The sequence below is a fragment of the Phalacrocorax carbo genome, chromosome 2, assembly GCF_963921805.1.
Source record: "Phalacrocorax carbo chromosome 2, bPhaCar2.1, whole genome shotgun sequence".
NCBI lineage: Eukaryota > Metazoa > Chordata > Aves > Suliformes > Phalacrocoracidae > Phalacrocorax > Phalacrocorax carbo.
The window spans coordinates 6,240,340-6,266,142 of NC_087514.1; the positions used below are offsets into that span (position 1 = coordinate 6,240,340).

The following is a 25,803-nucleotide window of genomic DNA, read 5'->3' on the forward strand; positions in this document are numbered from 1 at the left end:
AAGGGGTTCATTGTGGAAGCTGCATGGCATCTTCAGCAGGGGATAAATGACAGCTGTGAAGCAGGGCTGGGCTGAGCTGGGTGGAGGTGCTCTGGATATCATTTTGCCCTTCAGTGGGATTTTGGAGTGGATGATATGAATGGATGCATCACCCACAAATACATATTTTCTCTCTGTCCTGCATGTTTCCCGGAGTGGGATTATAAACCAGTAGGCTACAAGATGCTTCTTGTGGTATGAAGATCCTCACTCTTGCTTTGCAAAGCTTTTATAAATCAAACTAAACTGAGGCATCTACATCTACCTCCAGAAGGGCTTGATCCTGGAAAATGCTCCATATTTCCCACCAGGATCATCAGGCATGTATAGTTCAGCCAAGTAATGAGGCAATGCTGAACAGAAGTTCAGCACTAGGGAGTGGGCAGAATAGGTACTGGTGGGACTGGACCTAAAGACATCTGACTAGGCAGTGCGAAATGCTCCTAGGGAAGAGGTGAGCTTGGCTAACCTCATCCTCTCAGCTACAGTGGCTAAATATAAAATGACTGTGTGCTTTCACAGTGACTTATTTACTTCAACGGATGTACTGTCTATATGCAGCATCCTTGAGCTGGATTCTGGCCTGAGCTATTTTAAGAAATAATCCTAACTTTGCTGACAGGGCTTCAAAATCTGAAGTATAAATCCACATTCCTTTACTCTTCAGTGTAAAGACCAACCACCTCACTGGTGTGGAGCGGGGTGTGTAGAGGTGGGCAGAGGTGGAGCAATCAGAAAGGTCACATCTCCAATTACTGTTGTAATGGCTGTTTTTTGCCACATCACTTATTTTTAGTTGAAATCATCAGCATCACAACAGTGGCTCTGAGCTCTACCCCAGCCTGCATGGAGAGCTACCTTGCAGTTTCTCAGGTTGGCTGGGATGCGGTTCTTCCTAGGTCAATCCGTCTTAATTTGCATCAAGCCAGGCAAGCGCAGTGCATGCTCAGCAGCTGTACATATATCCCAGGAAATTCAGCCCCCTGTTTATCTGCTTGGCTGAGGGATTTCCAATCTTTTGCCTCAGCAGGAATTGCCGGCACTTTCTTTTAAGGAGGTGCCTCACAGCTTTTACAGACCTCATTAATTGTGTGAAGCTTCCAGTAGCACATATAAGGGTCCTGCAGACTTCTGGTAATAGGACTTCAATCCACAGAGGTACCATAATGGATGATGAGCCCATTAGGGTACATGTATGGGTTACAGGAATGAAATGGCCTCGGTATGTCATCTCCGGTTTTACTGCTTTTGCTGCTTGGTGAAATCTCCAGGGTAGATTGTTCCTAGCTCACTGCCTTCATCGTAAAAATGTGTGCGTTTTTTAGCTTTTTTTTTTTACCTTTTTCATCAGACTTGGTGAGTAAACTTCATTAATCACCAAGAAGGATGCATGATCCGGTAGGGAAGTCGACTGGCCTAGCTGAACAAGGAACTTTTGCTGGGACTCAGGAAAAAAGGAGAGTTGACCACTTTGGGAAGAAGGGGCAGGCAAGTCAAGAAGAGTACAGGGACCTTGTTAGGTCATGCAGAGAGAAAATTAAAAAGGCAAAGGCCCAGCTAGAACTCAGCCTGGCCACTGGATAGGCATAACAAATCCTGGAAGGGATAACAAAAAATGTTTTTACAAATGCATTAACAAAAAGAATCTCCATCCTTGATTGGTTGTGGAAGGGAACATGACCACAGAGGATGAGGAGAAGGCTGAGGTAGTAAGTTATGCCTTCATTGCCTCAATCTTCAATAGTCAGACCAGTTACCAGTTATCCCCAGGATAGTCAGCCCCCTGAGCTGGAAGGCAGAGAAGAGGAGCAGAATAAACCCCCCATAATCCACGAGAACACAGTTTATGACCTACTGCTCCACCTGGACACTCACAAGTCTGTGGGGCCAGGTGGGATCCACCCGAGAGTACTGAGGGAGCTGGCAGAGGAGCTCGCCAAGACGCTCTCCATCATTTATCAGCAGTCCTGATTAACAGGGGAGGTCCCAGATGACTGGAGGCTTGCTGAGGTGATGCCCATCTACAAAAAGGGCCAGAAGGAGGATCTGGGGAGCTACAGGCCAGTCAGCCTGACCTTGGTACTGGGGAAGGTTATGGAGCAGTTCATCTTGAGTGCGCTCACCAGGCATGTGCAGGACAACCAGGGGATCAGGCCCAGCCAGCCAGCATGGCTTCATGAAAGGCAGGTCCTGCCTGACCAACCTGATCTCCTTCTGTGACCAGGTGACCCGCCAGTGGATGACAGAAAGGCTCTGGATGTTGTCAACCTGGACTTTAGTAAATCCTTTGACGCTGTCTTCTACAGCATCCTCCTAGAGAAGCTGGCGGCTCATGGCTTGGACAGGTGTATCCTTTGCTGGGTAAAATACTGGCTGGATGGCCAAACCCAGAAAGTTGTCATGAATGGAGCTAAATCCAGTTGGTGGCCAGTCACGAGCAGAGTTTGGCAGGACTCAGTGTTGCGGCCAGTCTTGTTTAATATAGTTATCAATGATCTGGATGAGGGGATTGAGTGTGCCCCCAGTAAGTTTGCAGATGACACAAAGTTTGGCGGGAGTGTCGATCTGCTTGAGGGTAGGGAGGCTCTGCAGAGGGATCTGGACAGGCTGGATCAATGGGCTGATGTCAGTTGTATGAGGTTTAACAAGGCCAAGTGCCAGGTACTGCACTTGGGTCACAACAACCCCAGGCAATGCTACAGGCCTGGGGAAGAGTGGCTGGAGAGCTGCCTGGTGGAGAAGGATCTGGGGGTGTTGATTGACAGCCTGCTGAACATGAGCCAGCAGTGTGCCCAGGTGGCCAAGAAGGCCAACAGCATCCTGGCTTGTATCAGGAATAGTGGGGCCAGCAGGAGCAGGGCAGTGATTGTGCCCCTGTACTCGGCACTGGTGAGGCTGCACCTCGAATCCTGTGTTCAGTTTTGGGTCCCTCAGTACAAGAAGGACACTGAGGTGCTGGAGCATGTCCAGAGAAGGGCAAAGAAGCTGCTGAAGGGTCTGGAGAGCAAGTCTTAGAGGAGCGGCTGAGGGAGCTGGGGTTGTTTAGCCTGGAGAAGAGGAGGTTGAGGGGAGACCTTATCGCTCTCTACAACTACCTGAAAGGAGGTTGTAGCAAGATGGGTGTTGGTCTCTTCTCCCAAGTCACTAGTGATTGAACGAGAAGAAATGGCCTCAAGCTGCATCAGGGGAAGTTTAGGTTGGATATTAGGAAAAAATATCTTTACTGAAAGGGTTGCCAGGCCTTGGAACAGGCTTCCCAGAGAGGCGGAGTCACCATCCCTGGAGGTGTTCAAAAGCCGTGTAGACATGGAACTTCTGTACATGGTTTAGGAGGCCTGGGGGTGTTGGGTTAACAGTTGGACTCGATGATCCTAGACGTCTTTTCCAACCATAATGATTCTACGATACTATCATTCTATGATTCTCTGATCTTGCTGGCTATGAGCTGGTAGAAGCAGAGAAGAGGTCTCAGTCAGCCTTGTGCTAATCAGTGTTGGAACTTCTGGAAGACCCCACGGTGGTCTGAGGTGGCAAGAAATATCCACTGGTCAGTGGGGAAGGCTCTCACATAAATATGTGGGACCTGGCAGGTTAATTTAAGTGGCGTAAATGGGTCCAGAGAAAAAGGCAATAGCTCAGGTCCCTCACTGTATGATGTTATAGCAGAGAAACAAAGCTTGAATTTTTGAGAACAGGCCCTTTAGCCTGTAAAATCCTCCAGCAAATATTCAGCCTTTTCCTTCTTTATTTTCTGTATCTTTAATAAAATGTTAAAGAGGTTTTTCATGGCTGTCATTGCTGTGGCACTGACATAGCTATAGCATTCCCATCTGAACTGACAGTTATCTGCACTTGATAGAAAAAGCAGAGGAAGAGGGAAAAAAAATCATGCCTTTAAAATATAAAGTATTAGGTAAGAGTTTAATTTTGACAAATTTCCGTCTTCTTTGCCTCAGCTGTCAAAGGTCTCCCACTTCTCTGGTTTACCAGACATGATCTCAGCACAGGCCTAGAGTGGGATCAGCAAGTCTTCTCATTCAGACAAACCCATTTTCTCTATTTGGAAGTTTGGCTGAGTGTTATAGTCATGTTTTATGTAACAGTACTGAACATAACACTTTTATTATTTGGACAACTTGAAGCCGGCATCTATTTCTGTAGGGGTTTTGCCTACACTTTGATAGTAGTATTCTTCTGTGGGCTGATGGCAGAGTTTTACCTCTTCTGCTTTCCCTCTGCCATTAGAGGGCTTGCACCACTTCCTGACCTTGCAGAGGTCCTCTGGTGCCTGATGTTGTAGAGACCCCAGAGCCATCTTTGTGCCTAAGCCCAGCTCTTGTTACCCTGTTTGTGAATCTCCCCCCCAGGGTTTTTATTTGGTTCACTTCCATACTTAACACAGGTTCAATCACTTTACAGCTGGGCTGATGAACTTTTCACAAGGTTCAGGGCACGGCTTCATCTTCTTTAACAGGTCAATTCCTCTCTGGCACAGGGAGGGGACAGTTTTGGCAATGCGTTGCTTAAAGCAGAGGTGAAACACTAGCCAAGTAAAGTCCAGCCTGCCAGGTCTGCGCTTAATGACTGCTCCAAATGAGATTGTCATTTGGTCTAAGTCATGTGTAAACAGTGGTGTGGCATGACCAGCCTCCTGGGCACTTGCACTAGGACAAAAAAGCCTTGGTTCTCCTAACAGTTAATGGCAAACACTTCTCACTTTTTTAATTTTTTTTTTTTTTAATAAGAATCATCTATTAAAATGAAACATAGAAATTATTTAAAAATGAAATCTTGATCTGTTTTGAAGTCTTATCCACTACAGCCACCCAATACAGGAGTTAAGAAGATGAGAAAGGAGAAAATAAAGTAAGATAAGTAAGAAAACAGTCAGCCGAATAGGTGGTATAGTACATCTAACCAGTTCTCATGGCCTCCTTGTCAGGCTAGCTCCATAAGATGGCTCTGAGGACTGATACTGTTCAGCAGAGAATCCAGACCATTTGCAGGCATGTAAGGCACAGAAAAGCACACAGTGAGAGTGCTCTCCATTTCAGTTTACCTTCTCCAGGGAGAGAGTCGGTGTGTAACCAACCGAAGAACTGCTGAAACGTACCCGATCCTCTTGTGTTTCTCTCACTTACGCTGAAAATAAACATCGGAGAATATAGTTCTGATCTGTTTCTTTTCAATTACTCTTCAAAATTCGTAACACTTCGAGGTCTGTGGTTTGTTTATGCTGGGATACAGCCTTTGCTGCGGCATCTGCAGCAATGTACGCCTGTGCTGTGTTCTCCCGACACCGTGTTCAGGCGTCAAGACAGAGCTCAGTCACCCTGCGCACGGCAGGCAGGCAACGACCGCCATTGCCAGAACTTCTGAAACAACCTGCAGAGGAACTCGCATGGAAGAGTTTGCCATTTTAGGGCACGACTGAAAGCTGAAGAATAAACTTGTTAATGTCTATGCACTGGGGACAGAGGAAAACAACGGGGTATCGCTTTGGGTGAATGGCTGGAAAGTCAGACACTGCTCTGTGTATTAGGGCTGAGGCAGTCGAGAAGCTCAACAGCTCCCTGTGAGCCCAGGAGTGCAAGCTACATTTCTGAATAACTGTTTTTAGTCTTGGTCTTTTACGTGGAACAGCTTCCGATGTTTTACTGTATCTCAATTCCTTCCAGGGGTCCGAGGGAAAACAGGGTCCTCCAGGAATTAAAGGCTACGTAGGGGCACCGGTAAGTCATGGTTCTTATTAAATTTTTGACACTCTAGAAACTTTCTCCACTTTTGTAGTGTCTTCTGGTCACCTATCTTTTTTATTTTATTATTATTATTAAGCAGTATAGGGTATGTCTGACCACTGACCTGTACTATGTCCAAATAGTGACATTTTCTTGACTTCATTGAGTTTCTTCTGACTTTTTTAAATGAGAACGGACCTGTAGCCAGTAGAGAGATGTTGGTAGAAATTACTTGGTTATGGAGATAACAGATGGTGATTTTGTGATCCTCCCACTGTAACGCAATTGCTTTCGTCTGTGTTGATGCACCATTTATATGGTGCTTGAAAACTTCATCATAACACCAATAAAAAATCACCACCTCTCGGCAAGTTTCCAATCAAATTTTCAAAACTGTCAGGGGGATAGCCTTTGGGGTCAGGGGACAAACCTGCCTTGAATGAAAGGGCAGCAAGACCAAAATAAATCCGATTCTGTCAAGTTAGCATCTCTGCCTTGTGGTCTCACCTGGTAATTATGGAGGCAGGCTTTAAGCTGGTGTTTTTAAAGGCTGATAGATATTCTGAGGTTTAATGACCCAACTGTACACCAGTGTGCTTTAGTGACGTACCAGACATGCCAGACTGAAAGATTTCCCTGTGTCAGCCAAGGACTTGCTTTACAACTCACTGCAAAGAGGCCCAATGTGTTCAAAACAGCTTGAGCACTGTTGTCGTTGCCCAGGTGCCTGCTGCTTCCCTGTATGGTCTAAGGCTGAATTGTATTAGGCTTGAAGGTGACGAAATGAATGGGTGACATTACCTGCCCATGCCATAGACCCTTGCAATATTAATGAGATAAATGGACATAGCTATAAGGATACTTCCTTCCTGCTCCTTGAGTCACCTTTTTGGGTGAGAAGGAAAGCACATGTGGTGCGCTGTTACTGCAGATCATATCCATTTCTGTCATAAGATTGACATTTGGCCTGGACTTCTGGGGAGGAGCAAGGCAGTAATCATTTACCCAGTCCACATGAGGGCCCCATAGTTATTAGTGGATTAAAGGAGTAATATTCTTAAACCTCCTGCCATCTGCTTTTTGGAAATAGTGGGGTTACTGCTTTGCAGTCTGGAAAGCTGTGCAGGCTCAGTTGGGGTCATTAGAGATGGACAGGGCTGTACAGAGTTTGCTTACACTCAACCATGGCCTGAAATCTGAATATCTTAGTAATTATCTAAATCATCCTATGGGTCAAATAAGCCCAGACATGTAGCTCTCATTAGCTTGGAGGTAAGCTTCCACTGTAGTATAAACTGAAGTTTAAATGCAAATGTGTTGTTAGAATAAGAAGCATTTTAAGCTTTGGCAGTTTTGGTGAGTTCACTACTGACTGAGCATATTTGTCTGCCTGTAGTCATTCGTTGGTTGCCCAGTTGCTACAATAAAGATAAAATATAAGGTTCTTCCTGTGCCAAGGGAAAGTGGAATCTGTTCCTGCCTGTTGAGTCGATTGCCTGTATTAGCGTTGCCGTCTTTCATCAGACTAAGTCCCAGCAAATGGTTCTGATGTACCTGGGAGGAGATGAATTATGCAGTCCAGATGAACACTGGCATTAGATTCACAGTGCAAAAATGTGCTTGGGCCTCCAGGACGGGGATTATCTAGCATTTGCCAGTACCTAGAGGTACCTGCTGCCGGCCTAGCTACTGCATCCAAAACCACCAGGCATGGGCATTCTTTCTTGTTTATGCGATACGGTTTTCCATCAGCATTGTCCTCTAAGTCCTCACTGTTTACGAGCAACATGAAAAATGCAAAGCATTGGTTGTTTTCCAGACCATCTGCAGCTGTGGTGTGTTCTCTGTCCCTCCACACTGCAGTTGGCAGGAGGGTTGTGTGTCTGCAGGCAATATAATATTACAGACGTTCTTAGGCCCACAGGTCAACCCTGCTCCGTGAGTCTGCTTAGACCATGCTTGTGGCCAGCTTTGAGGACTGGAAACACGGAAAATGTCCTTGAGGTTCACTTGAATAGATTGTGCAGATGTGTACAGTACAGTGATTTGGTGACTAATTAGAGGAGATAACTATTCCTCTACTTGGACTGAGTTTTATAATCTCCTTTTCTCTATATTTTTAGGGTCTACAAGGAGAAAGAGGAGAAAAGGGAACACGAGGAGACAAGGTATTCCTGCTGCATGCTAGGAAAAGCCAGGCTTCTCTTCATATTTGTGTCCTAGGTGGGGTGGGCTTCCAGGTCAGCAGCTCTGGTGGATGATTGATGATGGAGTTCCCTCACTGTGCTGCACCTCCCACTGCTGTTCAGGAATGACCTCCCCTGGGAGCACAGGAGGGTTTTACGGATCTCTTCTGTCTACTAAGCACACATTTAGGGGCTTCTTGTCTGTGTGTAGCTGGGGATGGAGGAGAGAGGAGTCTAATGAAGGCAAGCCACTGAGGAGGTCTAGCAGGGTGTCCACACTGTGTCTGCACCACCTGAGAGCTGTGAACGACCACTGACTGCTGCTGACCACATCTGCACCCAGCATTTCCCCGTCTCACTGCAGTTGCTCAGAATATCCAATGTCCTATGTTTCTGTCTTCTCCCATCACCATAAGCTCAATTTTTAATGAGGACCTGGTAGTTTGTCTGTTAAAGGCTTCATCCAACTGGTGCTCCTTCCTCTCTCCTGTCTGGAAATAACTGTTTTACACAGCACAGGACACTCGGGGATTTGAACCACTTTTATGGTTCAAGAAAGAGACCAAGTGCCTATTATAGCTGGAATAAGCATTGAAATGGAGATCTGGGCAGACACAAAGTCTGTATTATTTTATTTTGCTTGTTGTGTTTGGAGACACCTCAGGTGTGCACACACTTCTGCTGCAGACCTGCCAGGTGGTGCTCGAGGCTCCCACAGACGCCTCTGAAAATGCATTTTGCTGCCCCTGGCTAGGAGAACTGGGTGCTGGTCCGCTCCTGCTCTGACAACCAGTGGGAGATGGGGCATCACCAGGCTCTCAGCTGGACCAAGTCACCCTTTTCTCGCGCAGGTAAAACAGGCAGCACAGCCTTTCTTGCAGCCCTGAGCAGTGGCTTGTCTTGCTTATGTCTCAAGCTGGTCCTGAGACAGAAATATCTCAGTGCTGGTCTGGCAGCTTTGCCTGTGTTCAAGCTGTCTTTAGTGATATCTGGCTGTATGTGCTTGTGCAAAGGAGGGAGTTACTACCTTGCTACCACGGCCTTGTTTTCATTTCTCACTTTCCATCTCCTTCTGGAGAAGAAACCCAGAGATTTACACCAAGCTTTTGCCACTGGGAAAAATGATCAATAGAGCCTTAGTGTGAGATACTGTGGTTTGCTTTACCATGTGTTAAGGTGTCCATTCCCAGTGTCCATTTTGTTGTTTATAATGAAATAGCCATGATCATGTTTCGTATAACCTATCCTCGCCACTGCAGCTACAGCGAAAGGCTGGATTGTACTTTATCTTCCTCACGCTTTTGCCTCAGCCCTTTGCGGGACTGGCTCAGTGTGTTGTGTCTAGCCAGTGCCTCCGCTGCCTTTCTGGAGGCGAGGTTGTCTAATCTTCTGGAATATTTGGCTCTGGGAAGAAAATCCATCTTTCTGACATCACCGTGATGGGAGAGGAAGCTGGAGCTCTGTGTGGGCAGGCAGCTGACTATGCTAGAGGAAGATTAAAGTGTTGAATAAATGAATTAGGTATTGTTTCATTAAAAGGATATGCACAATTAGAGCTCTTTCTTTTTTTTTTTCATTTTTTTTTTCCTGGAGCAGCCAGATCTCTGCTACAACAATTGTACTTTGATTTTTTCCAGACTTTAATGATGGTCTCAGAGCACCCACTGCCATTGCTTTAACTTCTACCAGTCAGTACTACTGCAAAAACAGTGGGCGTAAATTCGGCGGGCCAAATATTTTCTTGTCTGCTCTTCAGTCTGTAACTTGAATACTGACACCTACGCAACCTGTGTTTCTTTGTGCCTGAGGAGAAACGTGTTTCTTATATCAGATGAGAGCACTAGCCCATGCACTATGAGTCTATTGAATCTGCACACTAGCATCAAAAAAAGCTAAACATCCCATAATACTTCCTGCTGTTATATTCTTATATCCTCAAACCTCCGAGGAAACTATTGAGGTTTTATAGTGAGGTTCCTAAATCCAGTATCATCAGTTACACCTGCACTTCAGGTGAGCCACTGCACAATATGAGTGAGATCTCATGTCCTTGTGCATCCAGTGGGCTCGCTGGAGACCCAGGCTCCGCAGAGATAACCACGATGCACTTCCCTGCTATCATAATCCATAAATATATGCAACACTTGACATGTTAATTTAGGCACATGACATGGGGCATTGCTTTTGCTGCATAAACATATCTCCACCCAGTAAATCCTTGTCTGTTGTGTTGCAGAAGAGCTCATGTAAGGAGGAAGCGGGGCTGGTCTGCTGCTGCCAGGTCCCTCTGTGCAGTGGGTTTGCTCTCCTCCAGTGCTTCCCAAGGCCCTACAGACTCTTGGAAAACAAATTTTCCAACAAATCATTACACTTTCTAACTGGTAGAGGTCAGAAAACAGCACTAAACTTTGTGTGGAATTGGGATTTCCCCCAGTTGCTTACGACTCTTCACCACTTTGTTCTACTGGTTAAAGCAGAAAAACCAGTATAGCACAGGGGAAGGAAATGGAGTCTTGAAGTGAAAGTTTGAGAATAAAAATTTTATTGTGTTTTTTCTTTCTTTTGGGAAAAAAAAAAAAACCCAACACTTTCTCTAACATTTTTTTAAAGATTGGAAAAAAGTTTTCATAATGACAGATTTTTGTGAAGAAACAACTGAAAGCACAATTGTTTGGAGTATTTTCAAACAGCTTTATTGTATACATTTGTATAAATAATACATTTGCCTTTCCCAGCCCCTATTACTAGCAGTAAGAATATTGACACTTTTCAGTTTTGGCAGCTAAAACAGCATGTGTGAAGCAATCGTTGCTGCAGTGAATTGATGTTAAAAATTCTCCTGAGAATGCACTGCACATTTTGTCAGCAATCCGCCAGACTGTTGCTTACTGAAAGTCTCAGATTCAGGATGCTTGTAGTTCAGTCAATGTAAAGGAAACCATTAACATAGAAACTTTTGTCCCAAAAGCAAGTAGATCTGGATGTCTGACACTGGTTTGCAGCTGCTTTCTGTAGGGCACAGGTATCTCTAATTTTGTTCCTTGGATATATGATTTTGAAATAACATGTTACGAGACTGATTGACTTTCTAAAGGGAAAAAAAATGATTTGCAAATCAATTTCTGACTTGCTGAATCAATGTCATTTTCAAAAGAACCTAATTAAATCCAATGCCCTAAGTGTGGGTTTGCAGATAATAACAGAGGTCTAACAGGGATCCTGTGGGATAGTAATCAGAATTAAAATGTCTGAAACATTAAAAAAGTAGAGTAAAAGTAATATTTTGCTGTCACTCCTTGTAGTTGTAGAATTTGTTTTTACACGCACAACTTGACAGTGGCACTGTGTATGTGTATTTAATAATTTATATTCAGCTGTGTGTGCAGGAACCAAGCAAACAGTGTTTCATTTTACAGAGGTTTAAGCATTTTACAGAGTAAGAGAAAGTCCCCATTTCAAAGAGTTTTAATCTAAAGAGGCTGGAATGGGCAAGGGCCACAACCCGTAAGAGAGAAGTGAAGTTCAGCTGGGGTCTGTCATTGATCTAGTCATCATCTCTATCAAGGATCTGGATTATAAAATATGGAATAAGAGAAGTTTGAATGTAGAAGTACGACGGAGGTCAGGGTCAGAATTCAAAATGATCTTGAAAACACAATCCCCCAAGGCAGAAGGTGACATCGAGAAGGGGCAGCTGCAGGATGCTTCGTGTGCGTACGACAACAAGTAGCACACTGCTACAGGCTGGGAAAAACTGATTAAGAAGCTGTTCTGCAGAAAGGGGTTTTGGGTAAAGGCAACATTATCCTGGGATTTAAACAGAAGAATACTCTATAAAACATGAAATAATCTTTCTGTTCAAAGTTAGCCTCAGCTGTATCCAGCTTTGGGCACCTAGCTACAGCGAAGGTGTGAAAGAAATGGATAGTGCACAAATGAGAGCAATAAAAATGATCAGAGGTCTGAAAAACATGCCCATAAAGAAAAGTTGAAAGTATTGACGTTGTTTAGTCTAGAGAAGTTTGAAGGGGGAGTTTTATAAGTCTTCAAATACATAAAAGGCCATTGTAAAGATGAAAAGTGTGTTCTCTGTGGGGGGTTAAGGAAAGACATACTAGTCTGAAACTGCAGCAAGAAAAGGTCAGGTTTAGGTACCGAGGAAAAAAAACATATCTTCAGGTATTAAAAAAAAAAATAAAGTAGTGGAATGGATTGCCTGTGGACTTTGTGGACTGTCCAGCTCTGAAGACATATAGGAATGGATTAATTGTTCCTCCAGGTTACGGAAAGCAAAAGTGGGAAAGGAAAGGTTTTTCTTAACTGAGTAAAAATGTGCTATTGCTGGATTGTGGATTCATTATTTTTGTAAGAGCTATTCCGGGCTGATGTTCCTCTCGTGCACTTTGTCCGGTTTACATGAACCCGCCTCAGCAGGCAGGCGAAGGATGCCCACATGGAAAGCTGGCACACAGCCGCTTCTCGTCTCTAAATTCACGTCCCAGGTATATGGGGCTAAGTTTTCTGGACAGACAAGTGCCAACAGTTAGCAAAGTTAGAGAAAACAAAAGTTTCCTACTGACTACACTTGGTTCATCTCCTTGTTATTGGAGGGAGGCTCCCAGCAACTGTTCGTGGTACAGATGTGGGGACTTCAGCCATTTTCTCTGTTGAGCTGTCTTGAATTTCTCACCTTATTCCTTACTCTTGGAGCAGATAACACGGACATCTCTTGCAGAATGGTGACTTAAACACCACAGGTTTAAGTTACGGTGGTTTCTTCCCTTCTTTCTTTAGGGAGAGCAAGGCCTAGATGGATTCCCTGGAAAGCCAGGTGTGGAGGGGAGACAGGTATGTGGCAAATACTCAGTGCCTGGAGGCTTTTCTTTGGAACGAGTGGAAGTTTGACTTTAAAACTGAGACTTATCCTTGGTGGCTGCTGAGTCATGGCAGGACCCCGCTGCACTGGCAGGTTTTGTACTTCTTATTCTAAGGATCTTTGTTGGCACAGGTTTGGCGTTTTTTGTTTTTTTTTCCTTTGGTTTTAGAATTACATTGTAATGCAATATATACTTAAAGGAAATGCCAGTCCTTTAAACATGATGGGTTAGATGTTTGTCTTAATTTTCATTAAAGACGTAAGGAAGTACATATAAAAATTCAGTTGCTTAAGCCTGATTTTTATAAACTATTTTTCCCTCCCACAACATAAAAGGAGGAGAACTGAATTTAATATATTTGTTTTCAATAAGAAAGGCTTGGAACTATTTACATTTTTAAGACAAGATGAAACTAGGAAATGGTCTAAAGGACCGGTACATTTCTGCTGATTAGGCAGATAATGCTTTGTCTAAAACTGCTATCTATAGATCCCACAAGACTGTTTGCATTACTCATGGCACAATACCTAATGAGAGGCATCCTTTACTCCCAAGGATCTTCTGGTCCAAATAACAGAGGACAGAGTAAGAAGCAGAGGCTAAAAAGTGATTTGCCAGAAGCCATGCAGCTAATCATTGCCACCCTTGAGCCTTGAAGCCCTCAGGCTGCTGTGTCTGCATCCTATTCACTAGCTCTTGCTGCTTCCCTCTCTGGAAGGGATCATCTGGAGGCACGTTTTTGCATTTGCAGAGGTGGAAGAGCCTCACATCAAATCCTGAGGACAGCTCAGGTGGCTGGGGTTTGACCCGAATGTGCTTTACAAGCATGGCAGCCTCCTGCTGCCTGAGTTCTTTGCTATCGCTCTTTTAGCAGCCGGAGTTTCAACTATATTTTGTTGAGAAGTATTTTTATTTCCGTATCTTTCCATGTCTTTTGTATTTAGACGGTAAGGTATAGCATCATTAGCAATCTTAATCTTTGTTAAATCTACACCTTCCTCTCTGTGAGGTGATAAAGATTATTGCATTAAATTTTCCCTGCTTGTCCATGGGGGATTTGACAGTTAATCATTGCTTTCCCTCTGCTCGGTTCCTCAGCCACCATTTTCCTTATACTGAGAAGTATTTGTCTAGTTAGTGTTTATCACTATCCTTATAAGATGGAAATGTTTTCCTGTGCTCAAAGCAGCACTGGAATCACAATGAACTATGTTCACTATGCCCATTACATTGTTTACGGGACTGGTTTATACTTGCAGCAAATGTGGATGAAGTGAGAAATTGCAGAGGGATGTGCAAGGTGGATGCTGATTTTTTACTACTTCCAAGGAACAATTTCTCCAAGCGACACGCTATTACAGAAGTTGGGTTTTTCTGAAGTATTTTTGCCTTTTTTGTGTCTAGACATCTAGCAGCGGGCAAATCTTCATGCCTGAATTTTATCCTAAATTTTGTATTTGACACTGATGTACTCCCTGAACTGCAATCCTTCTGAACCAGCTGAAATTGGATTGCTGTTATCGTGGCTGTTGTGGCATCTCCATCCTTTTTCCCCTTCCTCTCTAGCAGCAGAGCCAAAGAAGCCTTGTGTGTTGTATTAGCTTCTACCCCAGTGCAATGGGACATAACTGTGCTACCAATACCCAGACCTGCAGCCTTATGTTTCTCCTGTACTTTAAGGGAATTGCAATTGATGACCTGCAGTATGTAAAAAAAAGCTTTTTCTCTCCATTTTACCTGTTGATAGGGCCCTGCTGGCAGCCCAGGCCCTCCAGGTGCCAGTGGGACCAAAGGAGAAAAGGTGAGTTGGGATGGGGTGCACGGGAGGGGTGTGGATACACATCTGTTAACTCCTCCTTGGGTGCCCAGTGCTGGATATATCAGGGCTGCTGGCCTAATATTTATCTCATTTGTGCATAAGTGAAACTTATATGCATTTAAACGTTCCACTTTTCTGATGTTGCTTCGGTCTGAAATGGGTATAGGTGGGTGCTAAATCATGTGGGGTTATAGCTCCTCTACTCTTGGTTTAACCCTCACAGTGGGAGTAGAAGGAAGTAGGGAGTGGTTTTGCTCAGGAAATCTTCCTCACCTAAGAAGGGTGAGTAGAAATGTCAATCTGTTTGTGCAGATGCCGGTTTTCTGACCCAGGAGATATAGAATTGACTCAGAAAGTGCCAATCAAGCAAACCCAACCCTCCAACCTGTGAAATAATTATTCACTGTTCTCAGCAGCAATTTTGACCTCATTATTTTACAGAGTTGTTAGAGTTCCCGGGGCAGCCTTATGCTTCCATCTTTGCTAAAGGTGATGTTGTGGTTTTGGTATTTCCTACCTAGTTCTTACCTAGTTTCTTACCTAGTTCTTTGGCATGAGTGGAAAGGCATTCCCAATTCTGGATTTTCTTTCTCCTTTTCTCCTCCAAATAAGGCATTGAGCCTTATCCAAGAATGAAGAGATCAGCAGCAAATCTCTCTATTTCCCCTTACTTTCCCACTCAGATTCAACAGCTATAGGTGAGGTTTCAGAAGCACCTACGAGCAGGACACATCCACTGTGGTGATAAGCAACAAGGTCTTGCTCCATCACGTGTGCAGTAGAGAGCCCTCTTGAGTTCATAATCCTTCATCTCTGTCTCTGAAGTGGCTTAATCTGGTGCTTCCAAAAGATGTTTAGCTCCTTGCTCCATTCCTTTCAGTGCAGCTGATGTGTGTCTTTTCAGTCCTTCTGCCATAGTATAGACTGTCTTTCCACTATTTCTTGTGCTTTAAGACTAAGCCTCCAGAATGTATCTCCTTTACTTTAGGTGCAGACTAATGCAAAAGTGGACACTGCTGGAAAAAAAACGTGCTGGAAGAAATTGATAGTCTAGATGGCAAGAAATCGTGTAAAGAAGGGTGTAGCATCTCAGTGTCCTACAAACACGTATAGCATGATTCTGCTCTATAAAATGACTTGGGGGAAATGGTTCCATTTCTCACTTTTTTTTTTCTTTTTTGCAAAGATTTTTTGCTTATTAACTACTAACAAAAGCATTTTGGCTCCTAAATATCCATCCTGCAGATATGTTAGGGATCTGAGCATCAATGAGGCATATTTGTGTGGTATGTGTACACAAACTGTAAGGTTTTTGAAGCTCAAAATTAATGTTATGGTGCATCCAGTGCACCATTCATTTAAATCACTAAATGTCATTAAAATCAATGTGTAACATCACAGTAACACAGAACACAACTAGTTCCTGAGTGTGTTCATCTGCAACGTAGGGAAAACAGACTTAATTGGGATTGTGTGTTCATATCTATTAATCACAGTCTGGTATTGAAAATAAGAATGTACAACAGCAACTGGAAAACATGCTCGGAGGTTTGCTTTTGGTTTGTGTTATGTGTTGTGCTATGTTGTGTTCTGTGTTATGTTATGTTCTTTCATTTCTTTCGTGTTTCCCTGCAGGGTGAACCAGGAGTTCCAGGACTGCCTGGCTCTTCGGTAAGATTTTTTTGTAGCTTTCTCAAACATTGTAGGCGTTATTGCATGAGAAGAGAAGGGGGAAGCTGGGGGTGGGATGACTTTACTAAATGAGAGGTGTTCATAAAAGTTGTTTTGAAACAAATGAAATTTAAGGCACTGAAGGTTTTTGAAGAAGGCAAGTGATGGGTTCCAACAAGGAGATGCACTGCCACAATTCTGAGAGATTTTGCAATGTGAAGATTAGGACTTGAAGAGGCAATGAAAGCATTGCCTCAGGTGTATCAGAGAGAGCAGCACTGTGACAGGACTGTGTGGTTTCCAGCACAGTTGCTGAGTTGGTGCCTAGTGGTCTTTTGAATGTAGAGCCTGTGAAAGTTATAAAAGCAAATGGAAGTTCAGAATTGACTTGAATTACTGAGTGCCTTTGTCATAGGCTGGATGTGGGAGTTGGGAGGGGAGAAGAAAAAGGAAATTTGTGATGAGGGGAAATGATCTTTCCTTGCATTATGTCTGAAAAAGCCCTAGTGGAATATGAGACAGCTAGGAGCTGATGTGCTGAAATCAGGAAAGCAGTGATAAAAAAGCAAACTGAGAAAATAGGAGAGGGGGGTTGATCTTTACTGTGGCTCTAGATTTACATGCCTCTGTGCATCCCTTTGCCTTCAGCAATGCCTTCAGTGACCCCAGAGGCACCACTGGCAGGGACATAAGGATGTCCAGGGGTTACTATTGTCTGTATGAAAAGATCATCCCCAAGTAAATGGAGAAAGAAGGATTACTGCAAAGTATGCAGAGGAGAGGCCTAGAATTGAGTTTTGCAGGGGCTGGTAAAAAAGCAGATAGGGAGTAACCCTTCTACTTTCTGTGGTGGGTTGACCTTGGTTGTATGCCAAGTGCCCACCAAGCTGCTCCATCACTCCCCCTGCTCAGCTGGAGACGGGGAGAAAAATACTATGAAAACCTCGTGGGTCAAGATGAGGACAGGGAGATCACTCAGCAATTACTATCACAGGCAAAACAGACTTGACTTAGGGAAATTAACTTATTACTAGTCAAAATCAGAATAGGGTAATAAGAAATAAAACCAAATCTTAAAACACTGTTCTCCCAACGATCCCTTCTTCCCAGGCACACGTTCACTCCCGATTTTCTCTACCTCCCCGCAGCAGCGCAGGGGGATGGGGAATGGGGGTTGCAGTCAGTTCATCACACATTATCTCTGCCACTCCTTCTTCCCCATGCTCTTCCCCAGCTCCATTGTGGGGTCCCTCCCATGGGAGACAGTCCTGCACAAAATTCTCCAATGTGGGTCCTTCCCACAGACTTCAGTTCTTCATGAACTGCTTCAGTGTGGTTCCTTTCCATATGTCCTTTCCACAGGGCACAGTCCTTCAGGAACAGACTGCTCCAGCGTGGGTCCCCTGCAGGGTCACAGGCCCTGCCAGGAGCCTGCTCCAGCGCAGGCTTCCCATGGGGTCACAGCCTCCTTTGGGCATCCCCCTGCTCTGGTGTGGGGTCCTCCACAGGCTGCAGATGGATATCTGCTCCACCATTAACCTCCATGGGCTGCAGGGGCACACTCTGCCTCACCATGGTCTTCACCATGGGCTGCAGGGGAATCTCTGCTCTGGCACCTGGAGCACCTCCTCCCCTTCCTTCCTCACTGACCTTGATGTCTGCAGGGCTGTTCCTCTCACATATTCTCACTCTTCTCTCCTGGCTGCTGTTGCCCAGCAGTTTTTTCCCGTTCTTAGATATGTTACACAGAGGTGCTACCACCATCGCTGATGTGCTCAGCCTTGGCCAGTGGGGTGTCCGTCTTGGAGCCGGATGGCTTTGGCTCTATTGGACATAGGGGAAGGTTCCAGTAGGTTCTCACAGAAGCCATCCCTGCAACTCCCCGCCACTACCAAAACATTGCCATGCAACCCCAATATATTAAAAAAACCAACCAACCAAACAAAGGATTAAAATTAAGAAACAGCACTCTTGGACTATTGGTGGAAAGCATTAAAGGGCCATTGAGACCAGCAACATTAACTGTAGCACTGTGCCAAAGAAGGACTGGCTGCTAGAGACAAGAATGAGAAGATTCTTGGTCATCATGAGAAAGGCAGAAAGCAATTTCCTTACCCAGAATGGGATAGAAAGCAAAGGAGGGAGAAAGAGAGAGCTCTGAGAAAACTGGTTGGGTAAGAGCCTTTTACTGTCCTGCTTAAATGTGAAATTAGCGATGTGACAGTAGTTGCCAAGCGATTTTGAAAGCTATGTATAAAACCTGAAAACGAACATAAAGTTCCAGGAGGTGGGTGGAAAACAGGCTGAGAAGACTGACAGCTGTCAGTCACAACCACGGTGGCTTGCATCGAGGAGCCGAAGGAAGGTCTGCATCATGCACCATATCCAAAGTTAGCCTGCTGCCTTTATGATGCTTTCTTCACTCAAGATGACTTTGTAATTTAAAATAAGACAAGAGCCAGGGAATTTGTTGACTTATTTGTACCAATGAGATCATGAATTCCCTTCTCACTGTACAGCCACACAAATCACTTCACAGGTAACTGAGTGAGCAAACCTTGTGTCAGTCTGAGCTGCTTAAATAGAAAGTATGCCTCAGCCTGCAGCCTGAACTGAGGAGCTGTGGCGGTTAGTGTGCGTCTTGAGGGAACGGCGAGGGGAGAAAATTGTGCGGTGGGGATCCACCACATCCCTGGCACCTTCTGCATTGTCTTTCCTCTTTTTTTCCTTTATGACTCTGCATTTTTATTGCAGGTGCATACAGAAGGCCTAAAAGGAGAGCAAGTAAGAGAGATTCAATATCTATTTTTTCCTTTTCAAGGATGCTTTTAAGTACTTAACTGCCTGTTAGATTAGATTTTGCTTTAAAATAATGCTTCAGAACTAAGGTGGGTAGAGGCATTGTCAGGACATCAAGAAACAAGTTTTCCTATTTACAGTGGAAAAAAAAACAACAAAGGAAAAAGGGCAACATCCTTTTCAGGTGCAGTGAATCTAACGTAAATGAGAAGTATGATTTGGAGAGAGTCTGCTACGCAATTCTTTAAGTCCAGGGATGTGTTAATATAAAAGTTAAACTGTATTTGAGTTTTATGCTGAGTTTATCTCTGAACATCGGCACTCAAATAGGGAAAAGACACCAGTTTCTTCAGTCTGTAGTCCTATGTATAAATAAAATATATTTATTTTTTTATTTTGTGTTTGTAGGTGTGCAATTTGTATTTTACTGTTATTTAATATAATGATATGCATCATATAAATGATACTTTAAAGCCCTTCACAGCTGTGTTGCCTCAGGTGAAATGCCTGTGGAAGCCGGTTTTGCCAGACTTGCTTTTCTCCACCACCAAACCTCAACCCACAGTGTTTTACTGGAATATCAAGGATAACTCAGTGTGTTTGGTAGAGTTACTACCTTTGAAAAAACGAAGAGCCAGTTATGGATAAATGCCTGCTGAGTGTGGGTGGATCAGTCTGTGTGCAGTCTAATGAGTTCTGATAATTTGAGTAGCTGAAGGATTAAGGAGAAAACCAGCTGGTGCCTGCACTGGTTCTTTGGCACCTACAAGGAAAGGGGTGGTATAGGCCCTGTAAAGATGTCCAACATCAGTAATGTGCCCATATAATTTTTCATACAGATTTTTTAACACTTCCTTAAAATAAATGTTTTTGTAGGGAGAGCCTGGGCCACGAGGACCACAGGGCCAACCTGGACCTCCTGGACTGCCGGTAAGTTGTTTCTCTCACCACTTGCAGTTCCCAGAAACTGAAACTCAGACTAGTGTGAGGCATACATGAAAAATCTTATGCGTTATACAGGCACTAAGAACTTAAACAGTTCCCCCAGCCTCCTGTTTTCTTCACTGCTGAGAGAAGGTATCCTGCTGTGGGTGGCCACTCTGAACATATGGAGGTGGCACCCATGACATGGGCGGTCATTGCACAGAGGCAGACTTTGCTTCGAGGCTGTTGTCATGCAGAACCTGATTGTTTTTCTATTCCTAATGTCCTGAAGAGCTGTATGAGCATTCAGCATATCTCAGAGAGGCACTCACTGGTAACTTGTAAGCCATCATGTAAGGAAGGTCAGAGAACAGTTGCTGTAAAACGGGTTGGCTTTGTGACACAAGGTCCTGGCTAAAATATTTTATGGATCAAAAATAAGAGTTGGGTATGTGTGTTTGTGTTTCAACACAAGTTTTGTAACAATTTAGACATTCCAGCATTCTTACTTTTGACTTAATTATAGCTTATTCTAGTTATATTTTACAACCCAACTCTGCAGCATATCTAAGTTCAGACTGTCACTGCTACCTCATCTGCAAATACTCTGTGTTTCCTCACTTCTGAATTGTTTGTTGGTTTCACTGTTCATCAGTTTTTGTAAAATTGATGGCATTGTGAAGATGTGTTACTTAGGTAAACCTGGTTTTAGGTATGTAATATAGATGTGTGCTCTGTATTTAATCAGGGCATTATCACTTTTCTCTATGCTGTTTTCTTATTCTTTTCTGCTCACAGGACAGCTTAATTATCAGGTAAGAGTTATCTAGGTAGCCATGCTGTAATGGTAGCACAAACCAGCTTGGAAGTGGTTACATATTTCATTAGTTTTTCTTACTCAGTTAACTTTCTAAAACTTCGCTTTTAAAGGGAGAGGCTGGTCCGGAAGGCAAGCCTGGAGTCCCTGGTTTACCAGGTCAAAGGGTGAGTTGCTGTTTTTATTTAAAGTAATTCCCAAGAGGCTGGGGACAGCTTTGCTCAATAAGGTTTGACCCACTTTACATATACTTTTCTACTTATTTAAGGATCCTGGAGGCCTAGATCCTTTCCTCTAGTCCTTCTGTATGGTCCAGCAACTTTCAGTACCTCTTGGAGTCCACAAGGGTACTGTGGGACCCTAGAAAAGTTTCTTGGCATTTGCTCTCCTGTCTTTGTGCCTGCTCCTTGCTGCCAAGCAGATTCTTGATATGACTCTGAGTGTGTAAAGCCACTAGTAATATGGACAGGTTGAAAGTTCAGAGAAGTGCTGTTATCCTGGAAGTCAAATAAATGCAAAGACACTTGCAATATTTATTACTTTCTATTCTGTTTGGTCTATACTGAAACAGAAGCTCCTACAAAATAGGACCTGGTGTACCATTCTCCACCAGGAGCTTAGATAGAATCATAGAATCATAGAATGGTTTGGGTTGGAAGGGACCTTTAGAGGCCATCTAGTCCAACCCCCCTGCAGTGAGCAGGGACATCTTCAACTAGATCAGGTTGCTCAGAGCCCCGTCCAACCTGACATTGAAGGTTTCCAGGGATGGGGCACTGACCACCTGTCTGGGCAACCTGTATTAGTGTTTCACCACGCTCGTAATAAAACATTTTTTCCTTATGTCCATTGTAAATCTACCCTCCTTTAGTTTAAAACCATCACCCCTTGTCCTGTCACAACAGGCCTTGCTAAAGAGGTTGCCCCATCCTTCCTATAGTCCCCCTTTAAGTACTGAAAGGCCGCAATAAGGTCTCCCTGCAGCCTTCTCTTCTCCAGGCTGAACAACCCCAACTCTCTCAGCTTGTCCTCATAGGAGAGGTGCTCCAGCCCTCTGACGATTTTTGTGCCCTCCTCTGGACCCACTCCAACAGGTCCATGTCCTTCCTGTGCTGAGGGCTCCAGAGCTGGACGCAGCCCTGCAGGTGGGGTCTCACCAGAGCAGAGCAGAGGGGCAGAATCCCCTCCCTCGCCCTGCTGGACACACTGCTTTTGATGCAGCCCAGGATACAGTTGGCCTTCTGGGCTGCGAGTGCACATTGCCAGCTCATGTCCAGCTTTTCATCCCCCAGTACCCCCAAGTCCTTCTCTGCAGGGCCGCTTTTGATCCCTTCATCCCCCAGCCTGTATTGATATTGGGGGTTGCCCCAACCCAGGTGCAGGACCTTGCACTTGGCCTTGTTGAACCTCATAGTTTCCTCCTGTTAAAAAACAATTGGATTTTCTCTGACTCAGAGTTATGTCTTGAAATATTCAAGTACTGACAAACAGTAAATTTCATAGTGGGCCTGATCACATTACATGAATGCCCTGAACGTGCCTTTCCTTGCTTCAGCTCATTCGTATGAACAACACCTCAGTAGACAACAAATAAGAGTGGAAGTGAGATACCTATTTAACCTTTGTTGAGGCAGTTACTTCAGTCTCAGTACCACAATTTGCTGGGTTATTTTTTTAAGTATTCACAGAGACTTGATCATAGCTTAATCCGTAGACGAGATCGTGCTGCTTTGCACTTGAGTCAGCACCAGTGCTGTTAAAGAGTGGATGTGAAAGAGCTGCTTTTGAGCATGGGAAGCTTATGGGCAAAGGACAGTACAGGGAAGAAATATATTCCTTGGTAGGTGGTTTTCCACAGACTTTCCATTGAAATGCATGATATGAAATTGAGCTGTAAGCTTGGCTTTTAGGAATCTTCTTCTTGGGATGATGGCACATGCAGCCTCGTGTTAATGTCACAGTGGAAAAGGGCATTTACTTGTTTTCTTGTACTTTTCCAGTCTCTAGAACATTTCACCTTATCACTTTAGCAAATAACTGTGCTGTGCTTTACTTATGAGTAGACAAGTTCTGAACTGTCCTGGCTTTAAAGCCTGCTGTGAAACATTGCTTCTTCAATAAGATTAATAGAACATATTACCTGGGTAAAGGACAGTGATCTGTCAGGATCTGTAACAGGACACAAAATGCTCCTGCTAATGATCATTTGATTAGAGATGTCATTTGATCCATCCTGTCTTTGAATGTTTCCCTAGACTCTGTTGTGTCTGGCAAGTTAGACTTCTTCTCCTAAGGGTCTTTATTAGTTACCCGACATGTTAAGTGGATAGATATATATTTTTAATTAAAGGCCATTATTCAATGACTGAATACGTGAGATGAATCAAAGTCCTGGGCTTGGTGGATCTACATGGATAACCTACATGCGGGTGAGAGAACAGATACTACCAATTCACCATTAGTACACTTCTTGACAAAGCATGCGTATAAATCCAGGCATTGATTACCATCTTACATCAATTTGGCTGCAGAAAGCATTTCCCTAGGCAGGCTTAGAAGTTAAAATGCCAAGAGCAAAAATCTCCTCAAATATTTGTTTTAGTCTAATTTTAAATGACTGGATGTGAGTTGAGGGCAGGCTCTGAAGCCACAGCTCAGAGGTGTAGCAAACCCTCTTGCACACACCCAAACAAGAAGGCTCTCTAGCACCATAATCCAGCGATGAGGACGTGGCCGGCATCAGGATGCTTCAGTTTCATTTGTGGCTCCAGCCCTGGCTTGTTGGAAGACTTTGATTGTTGATTGGAGGAAAAAATTCTTCACTGAAAGGGTTACCAAGCACTGGAACAGGCTGACCAGGGAAATGGCTGAGTGACCATCCCTGGAGGTATTTAAATGAGGTATAGACGTGGCATTTAAGGACATGGTTTAGTGGAGGACTTGGCAGTGTTAGATTTACAGCTGAACTCGATCTTAAGGGTCTTTTCCAACCTAAATGATTCTATGATTCTATTCTAAGACATTCACATGTCTTCACCTCTGCACCCCTTGTAAATAGGGGTAGGAGTATAAGGCTATACAAATGTGTGAGCAAATCATACGGCCATAGTAGCAGTGCGAGCATGGGTTTGTTCATCACTGAGCACGTTCCCTGGTACACCTTTGGGTCATGCCAAGTAGTTGTCTCCCGTAAATGTCCCTGCATTGCAAGGTGACTGTATCTGGTAGGAGGAATGTCAAAGGCCATCTCTTGTGAGAAGGGGAGTTTGGGTGGGTGAACACAAGCTCCTGTGCTCTTTGCACATGCAGCTTTGGCCCGTTGTGTTTAGCATGGACGTTGCCTTCTTCACTGTGGTAAGGACGGAAAAATCAGACATAGCTAGAGGCAGATTTGGGACTATTTTTTGGTATTGTTAGCAGATTTATACAGAACAGATTAAAATCACTAACCGCCTGCTTGGCTGATCACTCTGCTCTTTAATGCATGGGGGGGGTTTCAAGATGTGGTGCTACACCAACTTAACCAAGACATAAATGAAGCTGGCACAAGCACAGAGCCCCTGTCCTGACACAGGGAGGCAGATAGGACCATTTGCTGGAGTTCTTAGAAGTCTGCAGTTAGCTTTAATGCAACTGACACAAACTACTAATGGACAAAAGATGTGTTTGGAAAAATTTCATAGAGGAATTCATGTCTCATAACACAGTCCAATAGAACAGAAGGATCCTGAGCTGTGCAAGGACAATGTTGGCTGATGTTAGAAATATGATGCAGGAGCCACCTACAGAGTATGTAGATTTCACAGAAGATGACGCATTGTGCCAAAAACCCTAGTGACAGTTTGGCTGACAGGAATAGGGTCATACATTTCAGGAAGATTTCTAGGAAAAGAGTAAGTATGATATTCTTTTAGCCTGAAGTTGCTTTTCCAGTTATTGCTGGAGAAATAAAAGAATACATGGGATAGTACAGTTGCCAATATTTTTAGGCGTATTCTTTATAGAGTTACCATTTACATTATAGTAAAGAAAGTGTCAGTTTAATTTCTTAAGATGGCTACTGCAAGCTTAGTCTTTCATTTAAATGCATTCATTGTAACTGCTTAAAATTTCTTCCATCATCTCTGCTTACACTATGTATTTCTAGGAGCAGTTGCAGAGTCTTCTGCTGATGTGTGGTACAAGTATATCTGAACATACAAGAGGGGTATTACAGATTGTTTAAGACCGTGTTACAGATTGCTTAAGATCGTGCTTAAGACCAAGAACATAGGGGCCAGTTTTGTTTAATATCTTTATGCATGATCTGGATGAGGGGATCAAGTGCACCCTCAGTAAGTTTGCAGATGACGCCAAGTTGGTTGTGAGTGTTGACCTGCTTGAGAGTAAAAAGGTTCTGCAGAGGGATCTGGACATGGGCCAAGGCCAATTGTATGACGTTCAACAAGGTTAAGTCTTGGGTTATGCACTTGGGTCACAACAATCCCATGCAATACTACAGGCTTGGGGAATAGTGGCTGGAAAGGACCTGGGGGTGCCGGCTGACATCCAGCTGAACATGAGCCAGCAGTGTGCCCAGGTGGCCAAGAAGGTCAATAGCGTCCTGGCTTGTATCAGGAATAGTGGGGCCAGCAGGAGTAGGGAGGTGATTGTTCCCCTGTACTTGGCCCTGGTGAGGCCGCACCTTGAATATTGTGTTCAGTTTTGGGCCCCTCACTACAGGAAAGCCCTTCAGGTGCTTGAGTGTGTCCAGAGAAGTGTCTAGAGCATAAGTCTTATGAGGAGCGGCTGAGGGAGCTGGGGTTGTTTAGCCTGGAGAAGAGGAGGCTGAGGGGAGACTTTATCTCTCTACAACTACCTGAAAGGAGGTTGTAGTGAGGTGGGTGTTGGTCTCTTCTCCCAAGTTACAAGCCATAGGACAAGATGAAACGGC

General features: G+C 44.1%; 1 protein-coding gene across 3 annotated transcripts in view; it reads left to right on the forward strand.

Moving 5' to 3' along the window:
• The window catches only part of COL22A1 (collagen type XXII alpha 1 chain), a 263,312-nt gene that overhangs the window by 147,436 nt on the left and 90,073 nt on the right, over positions 1–25,803 (forward strand). For all 3 annotated transcript variants that reach the window (XM_064442038.1, XM_064442040.1, XM_064442039.1), the window contains 8 exons: positions 5,718–5,771; positions 7,901–7,945; positions 12,758–12,811; positions 14,588–14,641; positions 16,295–16,330; positions 19,085–19,114; positions 20,006–20,059; positions 20,984–21,037. In XM_064442038.1, the coding sequence (XP_064298108.1) occupies positions 5,718–5,771; positions 7,901–7,945; positions 12,758–12,811; positions 14,588–14,641; positions 16,295–16,330; positions 19,085–19,114; positions 20,006–20,059; positions 20,984–21,037 (381 nt within the window). The remainder of the gene's footprint in view (positions 1–5,717; positions 5,772–7,900; positions 7,946–12,757; positions 12,812–14,587; positions 14,642–16,294; positions 16,331–19,084; positions 19,115–20,005; positions 20,060–20,983; positions 21,038–25,803) is intronic.